We start from the raw sequence: 24,980 nt of genomic DNA on the forward strand, positions 1-24,980 counted from the left end.
GTATATGAATGATCAATCTACAAGGGTGGAGAAGACATTATTAAGTGACTCCACTCCTCTGATTGTGTCATCCTGACGCCGTTACGCTACAGCATTTTTGTATCCTTGTTAAAACATATTCCTCCATCGTCATACACCTTGAACCAATGATTAATTCTGCTGGTTAGCATCTTCTTTTTCTTCTTCTATTGTTCATTCGGCATTAGCAAGGAGCTCATGTTAGCTAGGTTGCTAGCGGCACATGAAGTCAATGTGTGTTCCTTCAAGCATTGCAGTAGTAAATACAATAAGGGAGCACAAATAGAGCGATCTAATACATCACAATGACGCAGAACACAATGCACGTTCATACGCTTTTAAATTTGAACAAAACTGAATTGCACTTTAACTTAATGAGGAAAAAGCGGTATAGAAAGTGATTCATGAAATTATGCAAATATATTATGAAATGTGAGTATTTGCACTTAAGTAGTGACAGGTGTTGATGTTATAATGCTGAAATGGTTTTGGGACAAAGGTTCCAAAAGCAATGGAACTATGGAAGAATAATCCTGCACATACACTGCCAATATTCTACTCAGTAGGTGCCCCATATGCCCTTCTCTGCAGGTTAGAAAGGTAGCACGAATAGAGCGATCTAATACATCACAATGACGCAGAACACAATGCACGTCCATACGCTTTTAAATTTGAACAAAACTGAATTGCACTTTAACTTAATGAGGAAAAAGCGGTATAGAAAGTGATTCATAGAATTATGAAAATATATTACGAAATGTAAGTATTTGCACTTAAGTAGTGACAGGTGTTGATGTTATAATGCTGAAATGGTTTTGGGACAAAGGTTCCAAAAGCAATGAAACTATGGAAGAATAATCCTGGCACATACACTGCCAATATTCTCCTCAGTAGGTGCCCCATATGCCCTTCTCTGCAGGTTAGAAAGGTAGCAGAATCATAGAAGTGGTAGTAGTAAATACATTGTACAAAAATTCTAACCCCTCCATCCAGGAATACACTATGGACGTGTTCTTCCGCCAAACATGGATTGACGAACGCTTAAAATTCGAAGGCCCCATCGAGATCCTGCGGCTCAACAACCTCATGGTCAGCAAGATCTGGACGCCGGACACATTTTTCCGCAACGGCAAGAGGTCGATCTCTCACAACATGACCACCCCCAACAAGCTGTTCCGCATCATGCAGAACGGAACCATCCTCTACACCATGAGGTAATGCAGCCAAGACCAGAATAGAATGACGGCTAGAGCCCTGGAAAGCAAATCAAACAAACAAAGCGTCCAAAGAGGATGCACAGACATGCGTAAAGCCATTCCAAAATAAAATATGTGCCATCTGATTGCGAAAAGAGCCTTTGGAAGCCAATTCAAACAAACAGCTTTGTTCCAAAAATGAGATCTCCTGGATAATAAAGTTCCCCCAGAGCAACAGAGGGCACAAGCCCATATTTATCCGAAAAGAAATGGAACATCTTAATCGTCTTTTAAAAGTATAACTAAGTATAACTGATAATAATGAAATGTAAACGGCTTTGTTTACAAGTTGGTAAACAAGGATGGATTTGCACTGTGTTGTTTCACTTTTGGCTTTTCCCTGTCAGAGGTCACCACAGTGAGTCGGTTGCATGAATGGTTTTGGCTTAGTTTTTACACTGGATGCCCCGACGCAACCCTGGCTGGGAATCCAACCAATACCCTCTGCCATGAAGGGCGGAATTTACGAGGCGGGATTTACACTTGACGACAATACAAAATCCTGATTATATTCTCTCAGATATGTGAATGACGATTTTCTGAATGACATCTCTATGATGCACCTCTGGAAAACACTTTGGGAAAAGAATGACTGATGGTTGCCAGTGGAGTAAAGCCAAGCTTACCTGCATCTTAAACCTGCGTTTTGAACATCAGGATTGTTTTTAGGAGTGGTTTTCAATTATTTTCTGTCAGTTTCTATGGAGAAACTGATAATATTTATTTATTTATCTGCACTGTTCAGACCAAACTTGAAACTGAAACCAGTGGAATTCAACAAAATGGACAACAGCGAAGCATGCAAGCGTATTTTGCATGCCAAGTACGACAAATGTCCTGTGACCTAATGTCGTGACCTTATTCCCAAAATATTTTGCTTGATTATTTTGATTGATTTTTAACGTTTTTGCATTTTGAAGTATAACTTCATTTTTTCGTTTTGTTTGTTATAATTTGAAAATTATAGAAAACACATTTTTTTTCTTTAATATTTCAAGTTTAATTGTACACTTAATTAATTTAATTAATTAATTGTAATTTTAACAATAATGTTCTTTTCTCATAATTTAACAAAATCATTATCTGAAAATTACTTTTTTTAAATGCTCCCAGAGTAACATTGCTCTAGTGTTGCTCCGATCGATCGGTACCAGCCGACCAATACTTGCTTTATAACACTGATACCATCCGCCAATCAGCTTCGCCCCCACTGCAGCTTCCAGCACACCAGAACTGTGGTGTGTGGGACTTCCTGTCTTTTTTGGAGTGATAAAAGTTTTGCACACTGGGGTGGCGCTTTAAAAAGCTTTACATCGGTGCGGCATTTGGGGGGACGAGTACTTGGCAGGGTATGGTGAGTTTTCAAAGCTCATCTGTGATCATCTGTCGATGGATTTGGGAGCATGCATACACTATGTAAAACTTAGTGCAGGAGGAACTTTTATTGTGTACGGATGATGTGTGACACGCGTGCCCTCTGCAACCACTCCGTAAACACTCCGTCGTGGTGAGTGCACGTCAGTTTCGGCACTTCCCCGGTTAGGCTGTCTAATGAACGTGCACAGCTTGGATGGACCATGATGGTGATCGTGTGCACCGCGCTTCAAAGGCGCGTTCTGTGAACTGATTTCAGCAGTGGTCCCAAGCTGACGGACCAGTGCCAGGATTCAGAAGGTAGCAGATGCGGCTGAAGGGACAAAGCAGAGGCGGGCAAACCTGTTTTACATTTACACTTCACTTGTGTGATCGGTATTGGTATATTTATGAGGGTTCCACTTTTGGACATGGATATATTAACTGGTTCAGTGCTAATATTTTTACCTACTTCTCGCGTCCTGAAACAGTTATAACATTTAAAGATGTAGGGGTTTAAATGAGAGCTGGACCTAAGAGCTGTAGTGTAAAACCAACCTCCGTTTCTGAAGGTACATTTTTAAACTGTGAGGATCCTCATTTAAACCCGAAGTTGTGGTTGCAGAACTAACAAAAACACACTTCTCACCATGTTCTCCGTTCTGACAGATTAACTATAAACGCCGAGTGCCCCATGCGCCTGATGAACTTCCCGATGGACGGACACGCATGCCCACTCAAGTTTGGGAGCTGTGAGTTTTTGTTGTTGTTTGGTGAAGTGTCTGTGACAGATGGTGCCACTCTCAAATGATCAATGTGTCACTGACTGACGAACTGGGTGACAGGGCGCCATTCATAGATGTCAGTTTGAAATAGGCAGCTCATTTAGGAAGCAAGACTACAGTCTGTCAGTCAGGATCTTCATTAACCGAGAATTTAATTATATGAAAATAACAATCTAGTCTTTGAGATTTCAGTAGAAGTATTGTCCTTCTCCTTCAAAAGGGATTAAATCTATTGCTGTCTAAGGTTTAATAGCCTTTGCCATCCATTCTGCGCAGATGCCTACCCTGTCAGCGAGATCATGTACACATGGAAAAAAGGTCCTCTGTCTTCTGTCGAGGTCCCTCAGGAGTCATCCAGTCTTTTGCAGTATGACCTCATCGGTCAAAGAGTGTCAAGTGAAAGGCTGAAGTCCAATACAGGTGAGTTAAGGTCCAGTGACCGTGGAATGGTTTTAAGGTTGTGTGTTGTACTTTCTTTTGCTAACTTAAACAATTCGCATGGTTCGGTTATGAAGGAGATCCCTTTATAGAACCATTGTCCATATCTTGGAATGGCTCCAAAATCAATGTATATACATGAAAGACATGTACCACTACTACTACTGTTACACCTACAGGAAGTGACCATAGACGACACAACTGTATGGGAAGACTTTCTTTTTAGTGTCACTGTTCTGTATATACGGCACTGACACATTATAGATGGACCATAACAGAAGCAGGCTCTAGAACGGTATTGAACAATGCTAGGACCGAACACTCCAGACGTCTCTTATGGATCCAAGAGCTATGGCTTAGATCCAGTAGTCCACTGTAGGGTATGTTGGGTATGCCGTCTTCTGACTATAGTTTAAAAGGCTAATCAATGATATATGTTTTTCTACCATTGAAACAAACCATGTATTCTGTTTTAGGGGAATACGTCATCATGACCGTCCACTTCCATCTGCAAAGAAAAATGGGATTTTTCCTTATCCAGACATACATTCCCTGCATCATGACGGTCATTTTGGCACAAGTCTCTTTCTGGATTAACAAGGAATCTGTTCCTGCTCGGACTGTGTTTGGTAAGAAAATGCCATTTTACAGTAGTTGTTGCTTCAAATGCAGTTTTTGTCAAATTCAACCTTTATCTTAAAGAATTCAAAGTATTCAAATGAAGAAAAAACTAAAATAAATCTCAGAATGTATTGACTTCCACGCCCACAGATTGACCCTAACTCTGGAAACATGAAGCAGCCATAATCTTCTACGTTTCCCAGCACATTCGAACCCACTTGACTCCTAAATAAAAACCTAGCTCATGCAAAAAAAAGACAGACTGATTTTTTTTTTAGGTAACCTTTCTTCATTATCTCTAGTCCTCCTCCACAGTGGTTGAGCTGAATTAATTGGAAATAAATGTCCTTTTTGAAATTGCTCATGCAAAAAAGGGCTGAGAGGGGGAGGTGGATGTTTATACTTGGCCCGCTTCTAAGCGTTCACAGGTTCCGCTCGCTCACATTACATTACGCTACACTTGCCACCAAACTCTAGCCTCAGGAGCAAAGCGCTCCGAGAGAAACCGAAGGACGACCGAGGAATAAAGATGACAGAGACAAAGCAATGGGGAGAAGTGTGTGGAAGTGTTCCTATCCTGTTTTAATCCCAGTCGCCCTCATGTTGAATCTCAGATAGATTATGGTTGCGCTGGTGCTTAGGAGGAAGCCAGCACTACAGCTAGCTTGCATCCCTATCATCGTGCTCTTGGGAAAGTTTGGGACAAAATGCTGTTAATAAGGAGAACTGTTGAACCCAAGACTGAGGTTTTTGGTTATGGCGTTGCCACACACTCAATTGTAATTTTGTATGACGAGTACGACTTTTGTTGATTGGATTAGGCAGTACCGGAAGACATGGGCCCACCAACTGTCTGTCACGATTGATGTGGTGGGCAAAGCCTATAGCAGTTTGACTGTGACCATCAATCACAACCACCCCCTTCCCCGTTCCCCTGGTGCAAGTCTTTTGAGTTGTAATATTGTAAAATGTGCTTATTTGTGAGTTTTTTTCCCAATCCCACAATGTACTCTCCCATAGCAGCATAGTCTGGAGTTGCTTTTTTATTTGCATGGCTTGTGAACGACCTCCCTGCATAACAATGACTAGTTCACCTGTTGGTGGCGTAAAAACTGATTAGTGGTCTGTTCTGGTTCCCTTCTTTCGAATCATTTTCAAACCAGTGGTCATCCCTATCCAGAAGTTGGATGTCATTGTCCTCAAAGGAATTTTTTTTGAGATGCAAATTAGTCTTTCCGGGCTGCACCGTGGCCGAGTGGGTTTTCTCCGGGTACTTCGGTTTCCTCCCACATTCCAAAAACATGCTAGGTTAATTGGCGACTCCAAATGTCCATAGGTATGAATGTGAGTGTGAATGGTTGTTTGTCTATATACCCCGCCTCTCGCCTGAAGACAGCTGGGATAGGCTCCAGCATACGCCCGTGACCCTTGTTAGGATTAGCATCATAGAAAATGGAATTTAAAAATATGAGTTAAATAAAATCATAATAGCTTTTAAGTGTTAGTTAAGTCCGCTTTTTTTGGCCCCGAACTCCTGGGTTACTTACAAATATTAACTTTTTTAAAAATAAATACATGTCAGACAAAGGGTGACCTCGACAGCAAGTTAACACAACACATAAATCAACAGCTAAGCGCTAAACATGAGACATACCTTAAAACTATTATTTCCAAATGTCTGCAAAGCATGCTGGGTAGTCCAGCTGCAACAACAATATGAATTGTGAAGAATAAAATCATGGATACTTCTTCCTTCCTTTCTTACTTCCCTGATGACCCCCTCAACATATTTTGCAATCTAGCAAAAAAGCCTGATGTGGCCCACGGGCCGCAGTTTGGCGACTCCAAATTGTCCATAGGTATGAATGTGAGTGTGAATGGTTGTTTGTCTATATGTGCCCTGTGATTGGCTGTGATTGACCAGTGCAGGGTGTACCCCGCCTCTCGCCCAAAGACAGCTGGGATAGGCTCCAGCACCCCCACGACCCTCATGAGGAAATGAGGGTAGAAAATGAATGAATGAATGAATGAAATGAGTCTTTCCAACATAGAGGTCATTGCACTGCACTTCATAAACAACATTGTTGATTTTGTTTCTATGGATTTTGTATTTGTAATAAACCAGCTTTTGTCTGAAGATCTGGAGAAAATCCTTACGTTACATACGGGGCCACCACATTATGTTTCCTGTTCCTCTGTATGACAAAGGTCCAGTTCGGATATCCACAGTTAGAAGAGCCTTCCTGATGTGTGTCTGTTCCTTCTGTTGTCAGTGGTAGGAACTCTAGGGTTCCGATAACCCCTTGTTTGTGTTCTAGTGGGTGATGGCAGTTGAAGAGCAGGTCTGTGTGGGTGGGTTTTCTGCAAACCTCAATACTGTGACGTCCGTCCTTCCTCGCGCATACTTTGCAGTCCAAAAATGGCAAAGCATTGTCTTCCCCAACTGAATCGGATGTTTCTGTCCACAGAGTTGATGTATTCAGTAGAAAAAATATCTTAATACATGCGTTGCCAAAATATCTGAAGCAATGGCTGGGCTTCGTTCCTTTAAAGGAGTCCAGTGTTTGTCTTTCCACTTAGCCCCAATGGGAGAGAAATTAGTTGGAAGTAAGTAGTGCTAAGACATGGTTGAAGGAAAACTGAAGTGAGATTTGTTCTGTTCAATAGAATTCAGTTGTGTTTCAAACTGGAATTCAGGAATCTAGAGCTAGGGATACAACTAAACAGCGAGGTGAGACCATGGTTTCTTCTTTAGCAAGTCTGAGGTACAAGACCTTGTTGGTGCAGTGTGGAGTTGTGTGTGCTTTTACCAAGCAGTGTGTCCTGAGTGGAGCTCCTTCCTTGTCAAAGTTTGAAAGTCCATGAATGCAAGATGTCACTTTCCTTGGGTTCAGGCGTTTCTGTACTCCCGCCTACATATAATGGAGTTTATTTGCGGTCCAAAGTTCCTAGCAGTCCAACTTGGAGTTTTGTACAGCTTCCAAAGACCTCTGATGCCAAAGTTATTCCAAAAGGTTGATGGGTTCTGTGAAGTCCTCCATTTGTGTGTGTACTGGTGGAAGGTACATTTAAGAGACGAAGGCGACTTAAAGCCATATAACACGAACACAGTACATTAAGGCCACCGGTATATTATGGACTGCATCGTCAACATGCACTCTAAAAGCTTAAATTCCCTTGAGCACAAGTCTCCCAAACTTAATTGAGTGTATTCTAATTTGTACCTACTTTTTTTTCCCTCTAACAAAAGCCCATAAAAGCCCCAAGCATTTAATTTCTGTCCCGTCTTTGTAACATCAGCCCCCTCCTTCGCCCACTCACACGCTTTCTTCCTCCTGCCTCTCACTGCTACCCTGGCAGCCCTTCTTCCATCCCCATCACCGTGCTTAAGCTCGAGACAGTCAGCATTGCTCATCAGAAACGGATGTACTTGTTTTTACAGTTTTCCAAGCAAGAGAGTCATTATTAAGTCACATTAGGTCTCTCTTAATTTGCTGGGCTACTAATGAAATGTGCACAGCCCAAATTTGGGAATAGCCAAGGAAGCAGTTTTCTATTACAGTTTTGCCCTGCTTGCTGTCATGATGAAAATCAATTAGGTATGTCATTTGCTGGAAGTTCCCACCAGGGATATTCAATATCAGCATTCTTATTTGTCTTAATTGATAATTAAGAATGGAACCAAGTGAGAATCATCATCATCATCATCAGTATCGTCATTTTACTCTTTTGTAGATACTCAAAGATGCTGTAAAGCAAGCAACAAAGAGAGAAGAAGAAGAATTTTGGAAAAGTGAGGGGAAACTACTCTATAATTAATAATGATTTTAAGATAACACATAAGCAATTTTGTCTCTTTTCTCGATAATAAAAGATCCTTTAAAAGTAGCAATGAAGAATTTAAATAACTGAATTATTTTTATATTTTATATTTTATATTTTAATTGTTATTTTAACATTATTAAAATTATTAATTATGTTTATATTTTTAACAAAAAATAATATTCCTGAATCAATTAGTAAATAGTTACAATACAAACATGAATTACATATTTTGATAATTGCATTCATAAAATTATTTTTTTCTAAATACTAAAAATTTTTCATGTTAAGATAATTTTTGAATAATATGAATTTTGAATGGGCGGCACAGCGGTTGAGTGGTTAGCGCGCAGACCAGGTTTCAATTCCACCCATGTTCCATGTTCTCCTCACGCATGCGTGGGTTTTCTCTGGGTACTCCGGTTTCCTCCCACATTCCAAAAACATGCTAGGTTAATTGGCGACTCCAAATTGGCCATAGGTATGAATGTGAGTGTGAATGGTTGTTTGTCTATATGTGCCCTGTGATTGGCTGGCCACCAGTCCAGGGTGTACCCCGCCTCTCGCCCGAAGACAGCTGGGATAGGCTCCAACATACCCTGCGACCCTCGTGAGGATAAGCGGTAGAAAATGAATGAATTAATTTTAAATTTAATTAAATACTTGTTAAAAAGTTAAAATTAAAATTACATTTTATTTAAACTGAATGTAATTAAGTTTAATTGAATGAACTTGCAAAATGCACTTTGGCTTGTGTCAGGTCATCATTGCCAGTGTTAGCAGATAACTTGTTATTGCCTGGGTTATTGTGGTTTATTATGTCATGGACAGATTAGCCACCCCTGAAGTGACATTCTGGCACGCCGTACTGAGCCGAAACGCCACCTGTTCTGATGCAACGGTGATTCACTGAAACACACTGTCAGAAATAGTCACTGGAAAAATCCCTTCTGTGTAGCCAATTGCATCGATCCCGTCACCAGGTTACCATGGTAACATGACAACAGCTGCATCTTCCTGTATGCAGGTATCACCACCGTGTTGACCATGACCACACTGAGTATCAGCGCCCGCCACTCCCTCCCCAAAGTCTCCTACGCCACAGCCATGGACTGGTTCATCGCCGTTTGCTTCGCCTTCGTCTTCTCCGCCCTCATCGAGTTTGCGGCTGTCAACTACTTCTCCACGCTGCAAGCCAACCGGGAGCTGCGCAAAGCGGCGGCCATGAAGGCGGCGGCTCAAGAGGCCGCAGCTGCAGCTGCCACCCCATCTGCCGCCACAGGAAATGATGGAGAGGTCTCCTCGGTAAGTTTCTCAGATGCCTGAATTAGCGTATTAATTATCAGTGTCCACGCCAACAGATGAAAATATCGACATTCTTTAGAGTGAAGTGTTAATGAGGAGACATTAATTGAACTTATTTATATTTGATACAGTAGGTTTCAATTTTTTGCTGCTAAACATGATTGCTTGATTTGTTTGTGTGTTGGTTAGTTAGGTAGGTAATTTGTAGGATTATGCTACAAAAGCTACAACTGTTTTCCCCCATTGAGCCACCCTGTTCTCGGGCTGGTCATGCCAGGCTTATTTTTGGACAACAAGTTGGTTTTTGTCCAAAAATGTGTGGAAATCAGCCGATCGGGGAGCAAAGCGCTGGGCCCCCAAGGTAGTCCACGATATGCTGCTTGCTGTCTTTTCTCCAAAGTGGAAAATGACATTTTCTTATGAAAGAAAAGGTGACCTTTGTTTAGCTGAGCGCCAACAGAAGACGAAGCAGACATCTGTCAAACTGTTTTGTTTGTGTCAGAAGTACTACAATATTGACAGTGCATGATATGCCTCAAAAATGAAAAATGACATTTTCCCAGGAAGCAAGAGGTGACCTTTGTTTCGCGGATAAGCATACATTGATATTGTTTAGGTTGTTGTTGGAGTACATTGATAAGACTGTAATAGTGTAATAGACAGTGCATACAGTATGTGGCTGGCTGCTAACCCTCCAAAAACACGAGATGACCTTTGTTTAGCTGCATGTCAACAGTGGATATATTTAGTCTCACTTGACATTTTTGTTCACGACAGGCTTTTCAAAAGGAAAACCAAGCCTTTTGTTGAACCAAAAATGTACAGCCTGTGAGAGATTCTCATCAAGTCATCAAAGTGTAGATTAGTTTAATAGAGTTTAGAGATTTATTGGAGTACTTTGACAATGATGGACAAGTCGAGACAGATACTTTCCCAGACCGGCATTGACGTACCGCATCACTCGAGTCACATTTTTATTTGTGACAGGCTGATTTTCACAAAGTCATGATTGATTTTGACCAAAAAAAATATGATAATCTGTTGAACAGCCTCTCCTGAACACACCCAAGGCTCAAACCAGGGTCCATAGAATGTTCGTCAAGAGTCGGTGTTGTCAACTTCATGTCCAGAACAACCCTGAAGGCATCAGGGAATGAGATTGACCAATGTATTCTCTCACAGCCGCACCAGCTGGCATCGGTCACATGTGTACATTGGCGATTAATTTGTAGACAATGGCCTACTCTGTTATTCTAATTGGAGTAGTTTGATAACCTTGGAATAGTCAAGACAATCCACGATGTGCATAGGAAGTTTTGCTTCATGAAACGAGAGGTGTCAGCTGAGCTGACATTAAACGGCACTGATATGTATGTTGTGTCACTTTGAGCTTGTGATATAGCGTATTTTCTGGACTATAAGTCGCACAAGGCCAAAAATACCGTATTTTCCGGTCACACTTTTTTCCTAGGTTGGCTGTTCCTGCGACTTATACTCCAGAGCGACTTATAAATGAAAAAACTGTTTATATTACATAAACACTGGACACGTTTTCTGTTCATGTTTATTTTTTGTGTATCTGAATAACCATTGTGTTAGCATATCTTACACCTATTCAGTCTGTTGTATATTATTTTATTGTTAGAACTTGCCTTCCAAGAGGACGTAATGTCTGTTTTGGTCAAGTAGTTTGTAAAATGAATTACCCGCAAAAAATGTGACTTATACTCCAGTGCGGCTTATTCTACCTAATTATGAACTTTTGGCCTTGTGCGAATTATTGTCCAGAAAATATGGTACATAATTAGGTAGAAAAAAAACATACGTAAGTTGCACTGGAGTATAAGTCGTATTTTTTGCGGGTAATTTATTTTACAAACTACTTTGTAATTTACGTCCTCTTGAAACGCAGGTTCTCACATTAATAAAAGAATAGAGAACAGGCTGGATAGGTGTAAGATATGCTAACACAATGGTTATTCAGCTACATAAAAAATAAACTTGAACAGAAAAGATGTCCGGTGTTTTTGTAACATAAACACTTTTTTCATTTATAAGTCGCTCTGGAGTATAAGTCACAGGAACAGCCAACCTATGAACAAAAGTGCGACTTATAGTCCGGAAAGTACGGTACTTAGTTTTTTTTTTGAATATCACAATTCATTTCCATCAAAAACAGTGGCGTCAGGTCGTCCAGAAACCGGAAGATTGTCGGTTCGACCCTTGCGCCGTCCCTTGGCAGCTGTGATTACATATATAGTTTACCACCACCAGTGTGTGACTGGTGTACACTTCATTGTGAAGTGCCTTAAGTGCCTTGAAAAGCGCTATATTTAAAATCTAATCCATTATTATAAAAAATGTGCAATAATCTGTCAAGACATGCCCATCATGTAACTGATAACGGATTAGCACACTTATTATCTTTAATAATGGCAGTATTCTGATGACACTTGAATAGCCAAGATAAGGCATGATATGAAAACGAAAACATTTTATCAGGAAACTGCAGGGGTACCTAATGTTGTGGCCGCACACACACTCCTAAACCTCATTCATAAGAAATTCATGACAGCCTTGCTGGAGTCTCACACTTCCCTGCATCCCCTTCACCAACAACAAGCAACTTGAGCTCTACATGCTCATGTTCCTCTAATTCAATTGGCTACTGCTTTTACTGCCCATACCCAGCATACATGCACTTTAAACGCTCCACTTTATCCACACTGGAGCGAGCGTCCACGTATAATCTGCTGCTTGCACATCCTCAAACACATATACGCTCTCGCATGTATATGCACACGGCGAGGCATTATCTGGAGTATTATGCATCCCGCATGCAAAGAACGCGCTCATCCATTTCTAAAGTGACTTATCTATTCATCTAGCCTGAGTATCCATCCTCCTCTCCTGTCCTCTCTGGCCGCCCTGTTACTGGGTGATAACCACAGAGAGTGACATGAGGAGACAGCCAGTATTCGCCCCTGTGAATGATGCTGCTGCAGATTATGTAAGAGCCATAGATTAAGGGAATATCCAGTGGATCTGGAGGGAGGGAGGGCACACTGGAAGAGCTGGTCCGGGCCTAGGTACATAGCTGTACAGTGTATATGCGGAGGGCGGGTGTTTGTTTTCGTGTTGTGTGCGTAAGAGAGTTGCACTGAAAAGAGCTGAGTAGGAGGGGAAGGCTTCATAGAAAATGACTGCTTTCACCAAAATATGTAGGAGGGAGGTGAGGAAAAAAAAGGAGTTAAAAAAGAAAGCGTGCGACTGAGAGTAGAAATAACCGTCATGCAGTCACGATTTTTAACACGACGACCCATTATGGCTGCAAGGTTAAGCCGTAACAGAAGACTGGTAGATGTAAAGTGTATGAGTGCTTTACTATAGAGATGGATTGTAGAGCAGAGGTAGAAACACAGTTAGAATTACAGACTGACGTTTCATCAAATTTCTGTGATGGACAATCGGCATTACATATTATAGTAATTTTCAACCATTTTAAATAAGTCTCAGCGGTTCCACGAGAGTGTACTTAAAGAGTATTGCCCAAAATCTAGCCTTGAAACTGTAATTTAGATTAAAGTTAGGTTGTGAGTCCAACTTAAAACAAATTGTCCAATTTTTTCCACAAACTATAAAAATTTTGTTTTTGCAATATTCATTCATTTTCTACAGCTTATCCTCACGAGGGTCACGGGGTATGCTGGAGCCTATCCCAGCTGTCTTCGGGCAAGAGGCGGGGTACACCCTGGACTGGTTGCCATCCCAGCTGTCTTCGGGCAAGAGGCGGGGTACACCCTGGACTGGTTGCCAGCCAATCACAGGGCACATATAGACAAACAACCATTCACACTCACATTCATACCTATGGACAATTTGGAGTCGCTAATTAACCTAGCATGTTTTTGGAATGTGGGAGGAAACCGGAGTACCCGGAGAAAACCCACGCATGCACGGGAACATGCAAACTCCACACAGAGATAGCTGAGGGTGGAATTGAACTCAGGTCTCTGAGCTGTGAGGTCTGCGTGCTAACCACTCGACCGCGTTGCAGCCCTTTTTGCAATATTATGACTGTTTTTCTCGGAAATAACAAATAATAAACAAAAAAGTAAACAAAAAAAAATAAAAAAAAATAAAATAAAAAATAAACCAAAAAATAAACAAATAATATTAGAAGTTTTTTCTTGAAGATATACAGTAGAACTTTGGTTACCTTGGAATGAAAATTTCCCATAAGAAATAATGTAAATCTCATTTATCCTTTCCAGAAAAACAAACAATTGTAACACTAAACACATTGTTATAGCTTTACGATTATTGTATTACATACAGAAAATGCATATACATACATATATGATGAATGAAAGGGATAAATTAACATTTAAGGTTATTTTTCCCTTTGTGTTTTCAATAAAATGATGACTGGAGAGCGCAGACCTCCACCAAGTGCTGTAGTTCCTGTACATTTTTTTGGTTCAGTCTTTGATATTTCGTACGTGATCTGAATTACCCCGCAAAACGTTCTTCGATATCCTATTTCTGACAATTCCTGAAAAATTCATCCAAATCCATTCAGAACTTTTCAAGTTATTTTGAACACAGACAAAAACATAACCTCTGTGCTGCGTTTCCCAGAGGTAACAAATAAATGACGAAGATAAAAAGTCTTTTGTCCACAGCAAACTAACTGAACTGTTCAACAGCGCCTCTGCAGGTTGCAGTCAAGTACTGCACCCCATAAAGTGGCCGCTGAGTGTACACTGTAAACAATCAAGCGTATTCTTCTCTAAATGATGATTGATGCTGATTAACACTGCCCTCGGGTAATGTATCTCCATACATACATAAATGTAACTTGTGTCCACACCCACTCACCCACCCACACCGACGACCTCCCATGCACCCACTACCAAACCACACGTATTGGCAATGCGCAGCTACTCTAACCTTATTTCACACACTACGCCTACACTGTCAAACACACACAAACATTTACATATCGATTCCAACCACCCACACACACATAACCGAACAATATATTAACATGTCCAATAGTAAGTGACCATCTGTGCTATGTCAAAGTGTGTGTGTGTGTGTGTGTGTGTGTGTAGAAATGTAGAGCAGAGGATAAAGAGGAGCACATCCCACTGGGATTTGACCACCAAGAAGCCAAAGCAAGCTTGTGTGTCATTATCAGAAAAAGCTTTTGTTGCCATATATAGCACACACACACGCACACGCGCACACACACCATGTGGTGAAATGATGAACAGACAGGCATTTTGGGAACCTATGTACCAGTCGCACCCAAAAATATACCTTACTAAGCTAGGAACGAAGCTTCAGTGAGTTTTATTAGATTCGATTACGCCCCTTCCCGTTAGTTCAGAGGTAGGCAAACTATGGCCCGCCAGGTTACCCCACTGGGCATTTTCAAATTCCTGTTTTTTTTTTTTTTAACCTTTAACATAGAAACTGTAGCTGGCAACATGACTTGCATTGCTACTGTGGCACGTTTGAATCGCCAAAAGCGATCCTTAGCACAACACGTCAACACACAGGACGCAAAAAGTAACCTATCTACTAACCCACCACCACCATCCATGTATAGATCTACGCACAAAACCCATGCAAAAAAACCCCACATATATTCCTGTAGCAAGGCATGCTGGGTAGCTTGTGGTAGTCTTTCTTTGAACATTTTGCTGTGTTTGTCGCATTTTTGCTTATATATTGAGGAGGTTGTCAGAGAAGTAAACAAGTTAGCACACGCTCATATTGTTACAATGGGTGACCCAGCATGCCTTGTGGGCATTTGGAAATAACAGTTTTTAATAGGTTTTTCCAAAAAACTTTATTGTCCAACAATTTTGATACCGATATCAGCCGATACCGATATGTGTAACATAAGATACAACATTTTATTCATATCGGTTGTCGTGATCAGAAAAAGGTGGTTAACACAGAGGCCACACAGTCAGGAGATGGGGAAGACCTGGGTTCGATTCTCTGCTTGGCATCTCTGTGTGCATGTTCTCCCCGTGCATGCGTGGGTTTTCTCCGGGTACTCCGATTTCCTCCCACATTCCAAAAACATGCTAGGTTAATTGGCGACTCCAAATTGTCCATAGGTATGAATGTGAGTGTGAATGGTTGTTTGTCTATATGTGCCCTGTGATTGGCTGGCCACCAGTCCAGGGTGTACCCTGCCTCTCGGCCGAAGACAGCTGGGATAGGCTGTAGCACCCCTGCGACCCTTGTGAGGATAAGCGACATAGAAAATGGATGGATGGATAGATGATCAGGAAAAAGTCTGATCCAATATCAACTGAGTTTATGTTGATATCGGGCTGATAATTATCTGTACCGATTATTATATCGGACATCCCGAGTTTTCAATTACGTGCTATGTTCAGCAGCCACGTCGTACTTATCATTGATTTATGTGAGGCATTGCTGTGGATGTGTTTTTATTTTGTTGCACCGTAAGCAAGTGTGTTGTTTTGTTCTATATATAGATGACCCCTCCGCCAAGTGTGGCCCGCGAGTCCAAAAAGTTTGCCCCGCCCTTCTGTAGTTATATGTAAGTTTCACTTTTGCATGCCAAAGCAACTATGGTGCATTAAAGGACCGCTGACAAAAGTGTGAAACGTCACCTCAAAGCATTACCAGTGAAGCATAAAGAATGAGATGTGTTTTGCGCGGAAAAAACAGCCTATTTTTGGAAAAAAAACACTGAACGGTGAAAGCTAAATCCACTGTAAACCAATGTTTGTATCTGGAATGTAATTCTTCTTTGTGGATACAGGTTGGATTATCTTGAAGCGTCACTGTTTGTTCTATTTGAGGGCTACTCCAGGTAAAAGATTCCGTGCTGTTTTCTTTGGATTATTGCACTCACTGGCAGTCTAGCTCTCACGCTTACTCTATCTACCGGCAACATGGTGTTTTTTGACCCAATTCCCAGAAGTACGGGTTTTCACTCTGCACACTGCATCTGATTTACAGCGAACAGAGCAGTGGAACACGTGTTTGCTTTGCTCCAACTTGATGAGGCATGCTGATAACCATGAGTCAATACATTGGAGGTTGTTTGGATTTTCACAAAAACTGAAGCGGGACCCATAAAGAAATGAACAAACATCAATTCCTTTTGTTGAACTGTTTGTTTGGTGCTTATTAATATTTTAGGCTGAGTTATTACACATGCATAGACACGGAATCAAACCCTAAAGGTGACTAAATATGGCATTTTAGTCTTTCTTCTACTGTAGTTTAAGCCATTGAATTAGTGGTAGTGTTGGTATTACTGTGGTATTTTTGCTTTGTATTATTTAGTTATCATCTCTGTGTGGAGTTTCCATGTTCTCCCCGTGTATGCGTGGGTTTTCTCCGGTACTCCGGTTTCCTCCCACATTCCAAAAACATACTAGGTTAATTGGCAACTCCAAATTGTCCATAGGTATGAATGTGAGTATGAATGTTTTTTTTGTTTATATGTGCCCTGTGATTGGCTGCCCAGGGTGTACTATGCCTCTCACCCAAAGTCAGCTGGGATAGGCTCCAGCATACCCCCGCGACCCGAGTGAGGATAAGTGGTATAGAAAATGGATGAATTATTTTGTTACTTTAAATTACTTAGTTACTAGTTATTTAAAAAGAATACATTTCAGTACTTATTTTAAAAATCCTGTTTCACTTTTTTTATTTTTTTATATTTAAAAAAATACAACAAATGGTAATGGTGTAAGAACATTCATTTTAAATTTATTTGATTACAAAATATTTTTATTTATTTATTTAGTATCAACACTTTTTGGGACTATGTAAATGTTTTATTCCATTATTTATTCCATTTTAAACCTGTCAATGGTTTGATAATTGGTAAATATCATATATATAATTTATTTAACATTTACCCATATATTGTATTTTGTTTTTTATAATTTAAAACTTTATTTATATTTACATTGTTTTATATTTTAGATTGATAATTTTTTGGTAATTTATAAATTTCCATACATTTATTAATTTAATTTATTCATTTATTTTTAATTATGTGGATTTTTACATTTTTTGTATTCATTTATTAAATTATATATACAAACTAAAACTATTAATATTTTGGTGAATATTTTATTTTCATGATTTTCTTATAAAATTTTTAGTTTTACAGATTTATTAAAATTCATTCACTTCTTTATTCATTTAAAGATAAATCCAGTAATATTTGGTAATTTAAGACTGATTTATTTCACAATGAATGAATGTATTATTGTGATAACCAAAGGTTGATGATAATGTGAATATTTTGGTCCAAAAGAAAAAAAAAGAACCCAGACCCATAATATGGCATATGAATTCCTTCTTACACGACCCTGTTTTTGGTCTGTCAGGCGGACGTCAGTAACGTGTTGAAGAAGAGGATGAATTCTACTCCTCTCTTCGATCGCCCGGCCAAAACCTTCCCCAACCCGCCCGTCAACGCCCAGGCCTTCCTGCAGCAGGGGTCCGCCATGCCGGCCAACAACGTCCTGACGGGCACGAGCATCATCGACAAATACTCTCGCATCCTCTTCCCACTTTCCTTTGGCGCCTTCAACCTGGTCTACTGGATTGTGTATCTCACCAAGGACACCATGGAAATGTCCAGGTGAACACCCGGCATGCTTGCTACTTTCAATTCTGCTTCCTTTGCACTTTTCTTAGCGGTGCTGGGACTACATTGGGATTAAAGTACTCTCCCACTACTACTGTACATATGGAATGGATACTTTTAATATTGGGTTTTCTCTGTACAGGATATGGCTTCTCTGCATTGTGTGTGCATGCCTAGAAGTAACATGTCTTCATCTCCATTATACATTGCTATTTCCTTTAAAGCATGCATCGCTTTCGCCTGGGAGCTGAATTTATTATTCAGCAGCCACACAATACTCCTACGCTTTCATCGCTAATTAGTCGCCATATGGCTTTTTAGAAACAACCCTACAGAGTGGCCACAGTTATCACGGTGCGGAAAGTTAGCATTCTAATGCACTGATACACTGGTGGGCTCTATATTTGTTATTCACTGTTTTGCTTGGACTTACCGCCTGGAGGTGTATTTGCTTGTACGGTATATACTCAGTCAACTATATGCATAAGTCTAAGGTACATAGGAGTGCAGTTATACATAAATCATGGTAATAAAACACATCAGTCAATCAGGCAATCAACAGAGCGCATACAACTCTACCAAAAAAAAATGAAGCACTGTATTTGTTGGTTGGTGTGCACACAACTTGGGTTGTACAGTAGATGCAAGACTGACAAATTGCACCATTTTATACAGAGTGACCTTAAATGTTCATTTATCCCTTCCATCCGCCATTTAGAATTTTATGCATGTAAAACTGTTATAGAACAATAAAAACATGTTTTGTTTATGACATCATCCTGCTGAAAGTTGTTAGTATGCTAACAAAAGCGTTTTGTTCATTTATAAAACAAGAACATTAAGAACACAGTTGGATTCATGCAGCGTATTAATTACTCAACAAGACGCACGGCATATTGTATGCTAAACAGAGAAAACACGTGCAAACTGAGGCAAAATTGCTGTGTAAATTATCTACGTTAATCGAAAAACAGGCCATCCGGGGCGGACGCTAATCAAGGTTCCACTGTACAACTTTTTTCTTGCGAGGCTGCTTCCTGGTGGAGAATGATGTAATACGACGACCGTAACATACCATTTTTTTGGACTGTAGGGAATTGTTGTGTTTTCCTAATAAATTTGTACAAAGTACAACTTTTTATTTGTTCAAGAATCATATATTTCCTGGGATTGATCCATGGTGTACCCCTCCTCACATCCGAAGTCAGCTGGGACAGGATCCAGCATACCCAGCGACCCTAATGAGGGTACGCTAACGGGTAATAATAACGAATATGCTAACCAGGGCGTACACTAACCAAGGTACACTGGTTCACACGGTAAGCTGTACATTAGGTCCCAGTTTAAAGAGGATGATGTAAGAAGATTGGATCATACCCTTTTTTTCTAAACTGACACTGGACACATTTTGTGTATCATGCAATATAGCGTGATACGGGGGGGGGGGGGGGCTCCTCAAAAACACATTTACTTTCACATAACAAAGCGAGATGTTGTATATAATGTAGCACACAGCAGCTTTTATGGTGTTTCACGTGTTTTCCACAGACACATAAAACAGAAAATGTATCCGATACATACATGTAGGCAGACGTGTGTATTTTTTCCGCCTATGTGATCCATCCATGCATCAATACATAAAATACCGCCGGCTTTGAAATAGAAAAGCTGTTGACATGTGCCGCCTTGCATCGATCGGAATGGTGAGTGAGATAGCAGCTCCTATCCAACCTCGACCTTCACATAGAATTTCAAATGACAATCAAGTGTTTTTCTGTATGAGTACTACATGCATGTGTACATTCAGTCAATACTAGTATATTGAGAAAATGCGCCAAAAGGAAAGAGAAGGTGATAAAAGACTCGGTGGCCCGTAGGTGGTTGCTGTAAGCTCCCCGGAGTGGAACAAGCGCTTAGTGGAGCATCCAGTCCAAAGCTGGAGTGTGCAGGATATACGCCTGCTTGACATGGTGATCGATCATGGTTAAATTATCTCCACAGCAAATGTTGAGGGTGTTTAACAAGGAATAAATATCAAACGCATTTGCCTTTTTTTTTTTGATCTACAGTACTTTATTTGGATTCATACCAAAGAGCCTGTGAAAGTGCAGCATAACCATAACACGTCTTAAAAAGAATAAAACAAAGCACACAGGAAGGAAGTCCAGTACTGTAGTGTGTATCTCATTTGTAATCAACACTACTGCTGCTACACACTATTCATTCATTCATTCATTTTTTACCGTTTATCTTAACGAAGGTCCCAGGGGTGCTGGAGCCTATCCCAGCTGTCTTCGAGAGGCGGTGTACACCCTGGAATGGTTGCCAGCCAATCACAGGGCACATATAGACAAACAACCATTCACACTCACATTCATACCTATGGACAATTTGGAGTCGCCAATTAACCTAGCATGTTTTTGGAATGTGGGAGGAAACCGGAGTACCCGGAGAAAACCCACGCATGCACGGGGAGAACATGCAAACTCCTCATAGAGATGTCCGAGGGTGGAATCGAACTTGGGTCTCCTAGCTGTGAGGCCTGTGCGCTAACTACTCGTCCACCGTGCAGCCCTTAACGGCCCAATGAAGTAAAATATCAAAAATGACTCAATAAATGTTGAAATAATCCCCAAAAATGCTTGGTTTTGGAATGTGGGAGGAAACCGGAGTACCCGGAGAAAACCCACGCATGCACGGGGAGAACATGCAAATTCCACACAGAGATGACCGAGGATGGAATCGAAGTCGGGTCTCCTAGCTGTGTGGCCTGTGCGCTAACCACTTGGCACCATGCAGTCCTTATCCACACTTAGCAGCACATAATCAGCATATGCTGCTAAGCAGAGGAACAGGCCCAAAATATTTAGGAACCACACTGCCCACCTCAATGTTGGAGAGAAGTGGCTTAAAAAAGTGGCTTAAAAATTGCCCATTCTTCACTCCTCAGGTAGGATACTGCACCTACCAGGAAACACAAACAAGAAATAAAAAAGTTGCTCTGAAATCAGACCCCTTCTGGACAACAACTCTGACAGGCCTCAAAGAAAAACTGCGCTTGTTGCCGCTGAGCTCAGACATTACAGAATTGACATAAGTGCCCTAAGTGAGACCAGACTTTTGGACGACGGATCCGTTAAGGTTACACCTTTTTTTTTGGAAGGGATACCAAACAGAAGGTCCGCATCACCAGGGTGTTGATCTCACTGAAACATTAAGCATAAGTAAAAGACTTATGTCTGTCCATATTCCCTTGGCACAACAGCATGATGCAACTCTTCTCAGTGCCTATCCACTGACTCTACCATCCGAGAATGATGCAAAGGACCGCTTCTACCAGGAACTGGATGAAGCCCTACAACACATCCCTGGTATCGGGAAGGTTAAAAGCAACGGCATGAGTCTGTTCAGACCTGATAATCACCAGAACAATCTACCAACAGAAAATGAATACAAGGCTTGCTGGATGCCCTCACCATCCAAGCAATGGCATTTTCTGGATTACATCATTGCGCAAGACATGGACATCACTCGATCAATCGTGCAATGTGAAGTGCTGACTGCTGGACTGACCACCGCATGATCCATCTCCAAGTTGCTGGTGACAGTACATCTTGTTTGTCTCCAAAAAGCTGGCAAGAAGCAGCTTTCGATCCTCCAGTGCAGGGAAGGTGCAGGAAATCGACTCCTATTTGAGCCGAGAAAGCAGAATTGATGACAACTTGACCTGTCTTAGTTCAAAGCTATTTGAGGCTGCAGCCAAGTCTATTGGAGATGGAGAAGTTTTACATCAAATGTCGTCCAGTGCATGATTGGCCTGATTATGTACCACACAGATAAATCCTGGATAGAACAGATACCAAGAGGATAGAGACCACCTTTCTTTTGTATCAACTACGATAGCCCGACCACATCATCGGAATGCCAGATGACTTCCACGACAACTGCTGTACGGTCAACTACATCAAGGCCAGTGATCTGCAGGATCAGGATCGGCTCAAGAAACATTGGGTTTGGAATGCAGCATACACATCTGGAAAGCTCTGCTTCAGATCATCCTCTCTCAAGGCAACTTTCCCATGCTGGACTTTGGCATTTTGAGGCGAGGGAAGTAAAAACGGAAATGGAGTAAGATGGTTCCCGCAGCCAAGACCACCAGGAACACTTAACTCCATATGTTCCCATTGTAATAGACCCTGCGGCACTCGTATTGGACTTTTCAGTCACCTTAAAACTCACCAATAGAAGAAGTAGAAGTCATCATCGGATACAATGGACTACAAGAATCTGATGAGATTTTAACATTACAATAAAAAATAGATCATATATTAGAATATATATATATATAAATCTACTGATGTAATTTCTGCTCAGTTACACTCTTCTCCACTCTACATTTTCATTAACAATCAATCAAAAGATCAACTTCAAACTTCAATAAAAGAAAATCTATCTCACTGATGTGTGTGTGAGTGATAGGGAGAAAAGCTCCGTATAAATATTTAGAATACTCTATAAGATTAGTTTTTTCTAGGGAAATAAATACTGTGGTGTATTATGGGTCATTAAAATAATTGCAGCAGTTCTATTTTATTTAATAATTTTTTTTTTTTTAATGAAACAAACTTAAACTTTTGTGTAAATTGGACAAAATGCTTGTCAAGGTGCCAAAGAGCATTTTGAACGGCGCTGAAACAATTTCTCATCTTAAACTGGGAACCTGCCGAGCCAATAAATCATCCAATTATTATATTTATGTCATATATATATATATATATATATATATATATATATATATATATATATATATATATATATATATATATATATATATATATATATATATATATATATATATATATATATATATATATATATATATATATATATATATATATATATATATATATATATATATATATATATATATATAATTTATATTTATATTTATTTTCTTCCTTACTGAGACTGCTGCCCCTGTGACCCGGACCTGGATAAGCGGAGGAAAATAGATGGATGGATGGATAGATGGAACTTAAACTGTTGAATCCAAATATTAAATATTACTTTGTACATAAATTCTTTGTGATGCTAATAGTTTGACCGTGGTACAGATATTCACTTTATATTACCGACCATCGCTGACTTCTATCCACATTAAAGCCTCCATTACGTAAAAGCAGACCCATAAAAGCATGCAGCAGACCCTTCCTCTTCTTTTTTGTATTTTTTTTTTAATCATCTATTAGCACAAGCCCTCCTGCAGGGATGAGCTGGACCAGAAGAGCCCCGTCTGTTTGTGCAGGTGGATATATGGATGTGTGTTTGCAGGGATAAAAGCGCACAAGTGTGTAAATGTGTCGTGGCAGCAGCAGCAGCGCCGACTGACTGGAGGCTACTTTCATGAATAGCGGCATTCAGGGTGGGACGTGAAGGAAACAAATTTGCTGAAAACACTTCCTTTCCATGAGGGGCTCCAGCTGCTTGATGAGCTGGTGGATGGCTAGTGTGTGTGTGTGTGTGTGTGTGTGTCCTTGTTATGGCCTATCAGCGACAGGCTTGAGGACAGGGAAAAAAAAAAAAAAAAAACTTGCTCTTGCTCATGAATCAAAATCACTAAATGCTGCGTTTTTTTTTTGTTTTTTGTTTTCCCAAGAAAAGGGTTGAAGCATAACTTGGCTGTAATGTTCATTCAATTATAGGCAGCAAGGAAGCGATACAAGGAACGTTCGCCTGGTTATCATTCTTCCTTGGCACCACGTGGCCTGCAGGGAATTGTTGCATCCTCCTGGGTGTCACTGCCTCTGTGCATGGATGCATTGTCACGGGATGTGTTCACGCTCAAGTGAAGCAAACTTTTACCAATCCGAGCGGGGATATCTTGCATAGGAAGACCGTATCTCCCCATCCCCATGAGGGATTGTCCACTCCACTCTGGTCCTACTTGGATAAGACAGCATCTCTCGGTTGTCAATCATAGAGGCCTATCTGCATTGTCATGGTGCATGTGCACGTTTGAAGCCATCTGCTCATTTGCCCCAATGCACTTCATGTAGCAGACGTCACCGGAGAGGACAGATTGCAGAGAGGTCAGGAGTTCAGGCATGCGGTTTGAGGTACCAGTGCAGGAATTAGCCCCTCATCTAAAATATGTTCAAATATCTAAAATATGTGCTGCTTTCTGTAATAAAAATGGCAATTATGTAAAGTGATTTATCTGTTCCAGTGTCAAAATTATGCTATCTGACACTATTATTACCAGTAAGTCTCACAGGTCCCATTATAGTGTACTGCTCTAAATCAACCTTAAATAATGGAATTTAGACAGTTTTTACTAAGCCCACTGCTATCATGCTGTTTTGTGTATATGTAGCTTTAAATGCTAATGAGTTTTTTCATATACACTGTAACTCTGCACTTTATAATACAAAACGCCATAGATTACACACAGCCGTAACATTAAGGAGAACAGGAGGAGACAAACATTAGCAACACTGACATAGCTATAGTTGTTACATATCGTGTAGGTCTCGACCCCAAATGCGGAGGCGTGAGGCTGGAAACAGTTTGTCAACAAATGAGGAAGCAGCAGGCACCGTATGAGTTTTGTCTTGGGCTTGCAAAAGGGCACCACGAAAATGTACAAGCGGGTACATTACTGGAACGACCAAAACATCCAAAAAGTAGAGCAGGGCAGAAAGAACTGGTGTCTTCCAG

General features: G+C 40.6%; 2 protein-coding genes across 3 annotated transcripts in view; one reads left to right on the plus strand and one right to left on the minus strand.

The window, feature by feature from the left end:
- Window positions 1-24,980, minus strand: part of LOC131138364 (gamma-aminobutyric acid receptor subunit beta-2-like) — a 213,119-nt gene that overhangs the window by 59,462 nt on the left and 128,677 nt on the right. The gene's annotated exons all lie outside the window — the stretch shown is intronic.
- The window catches only part of gabra6b (gamma-aminobutyric acid type A receptor subunit alpha6b), a 31,674-nt gene that overhangs the window by 2,383 nt on the left and 4,311 nt on the right, over window positions 1-24,980 (plus strand). Inside the window, exons 4-9 of the mRNA XM_058087224.1 lie at window positions 1,012-1,232; window positions 3,297-3,379; window positions 3,689-3,832; window positions 4,327-4,479; window positions 9,321-9,598; window positions 18,001-18,257. Of these exons, the coding sequence (XP_057943207.1) occupies window positions 1,012-1,232; window positions 3,297-3,379; window positions 3,689-3,832; window positions 4,327-4,479; window positions 9,321-9,598; window positions 18,001-18,257 (1,136 nt within the window). The remainder of the gene's footprint in view (window positions 1-1,011; window positions 1,233-3,296; window positions 3,380-3,688; window positions 3,833-4,326; window positions 4,480-9,320; window positions 9,599-18,000; window positions 18,258-24,980) is intronic.

The sequence above is a fragment of the Doryrhamphus excisus genome, chromosome 11, assembly GCF_030265055.1.
Source record: "Doryrhamphus excisus isolate RoL2022-K1 chromosome 11, RoL_Dexc_1.0, whole genome shotgun sequence".
NCBI lineage: Eukaryota > Metazoa > Chordata > Actinopteri > Syngnathiformes > Syngnathidae > Doryrhamphus > Doryrhamphus excisus.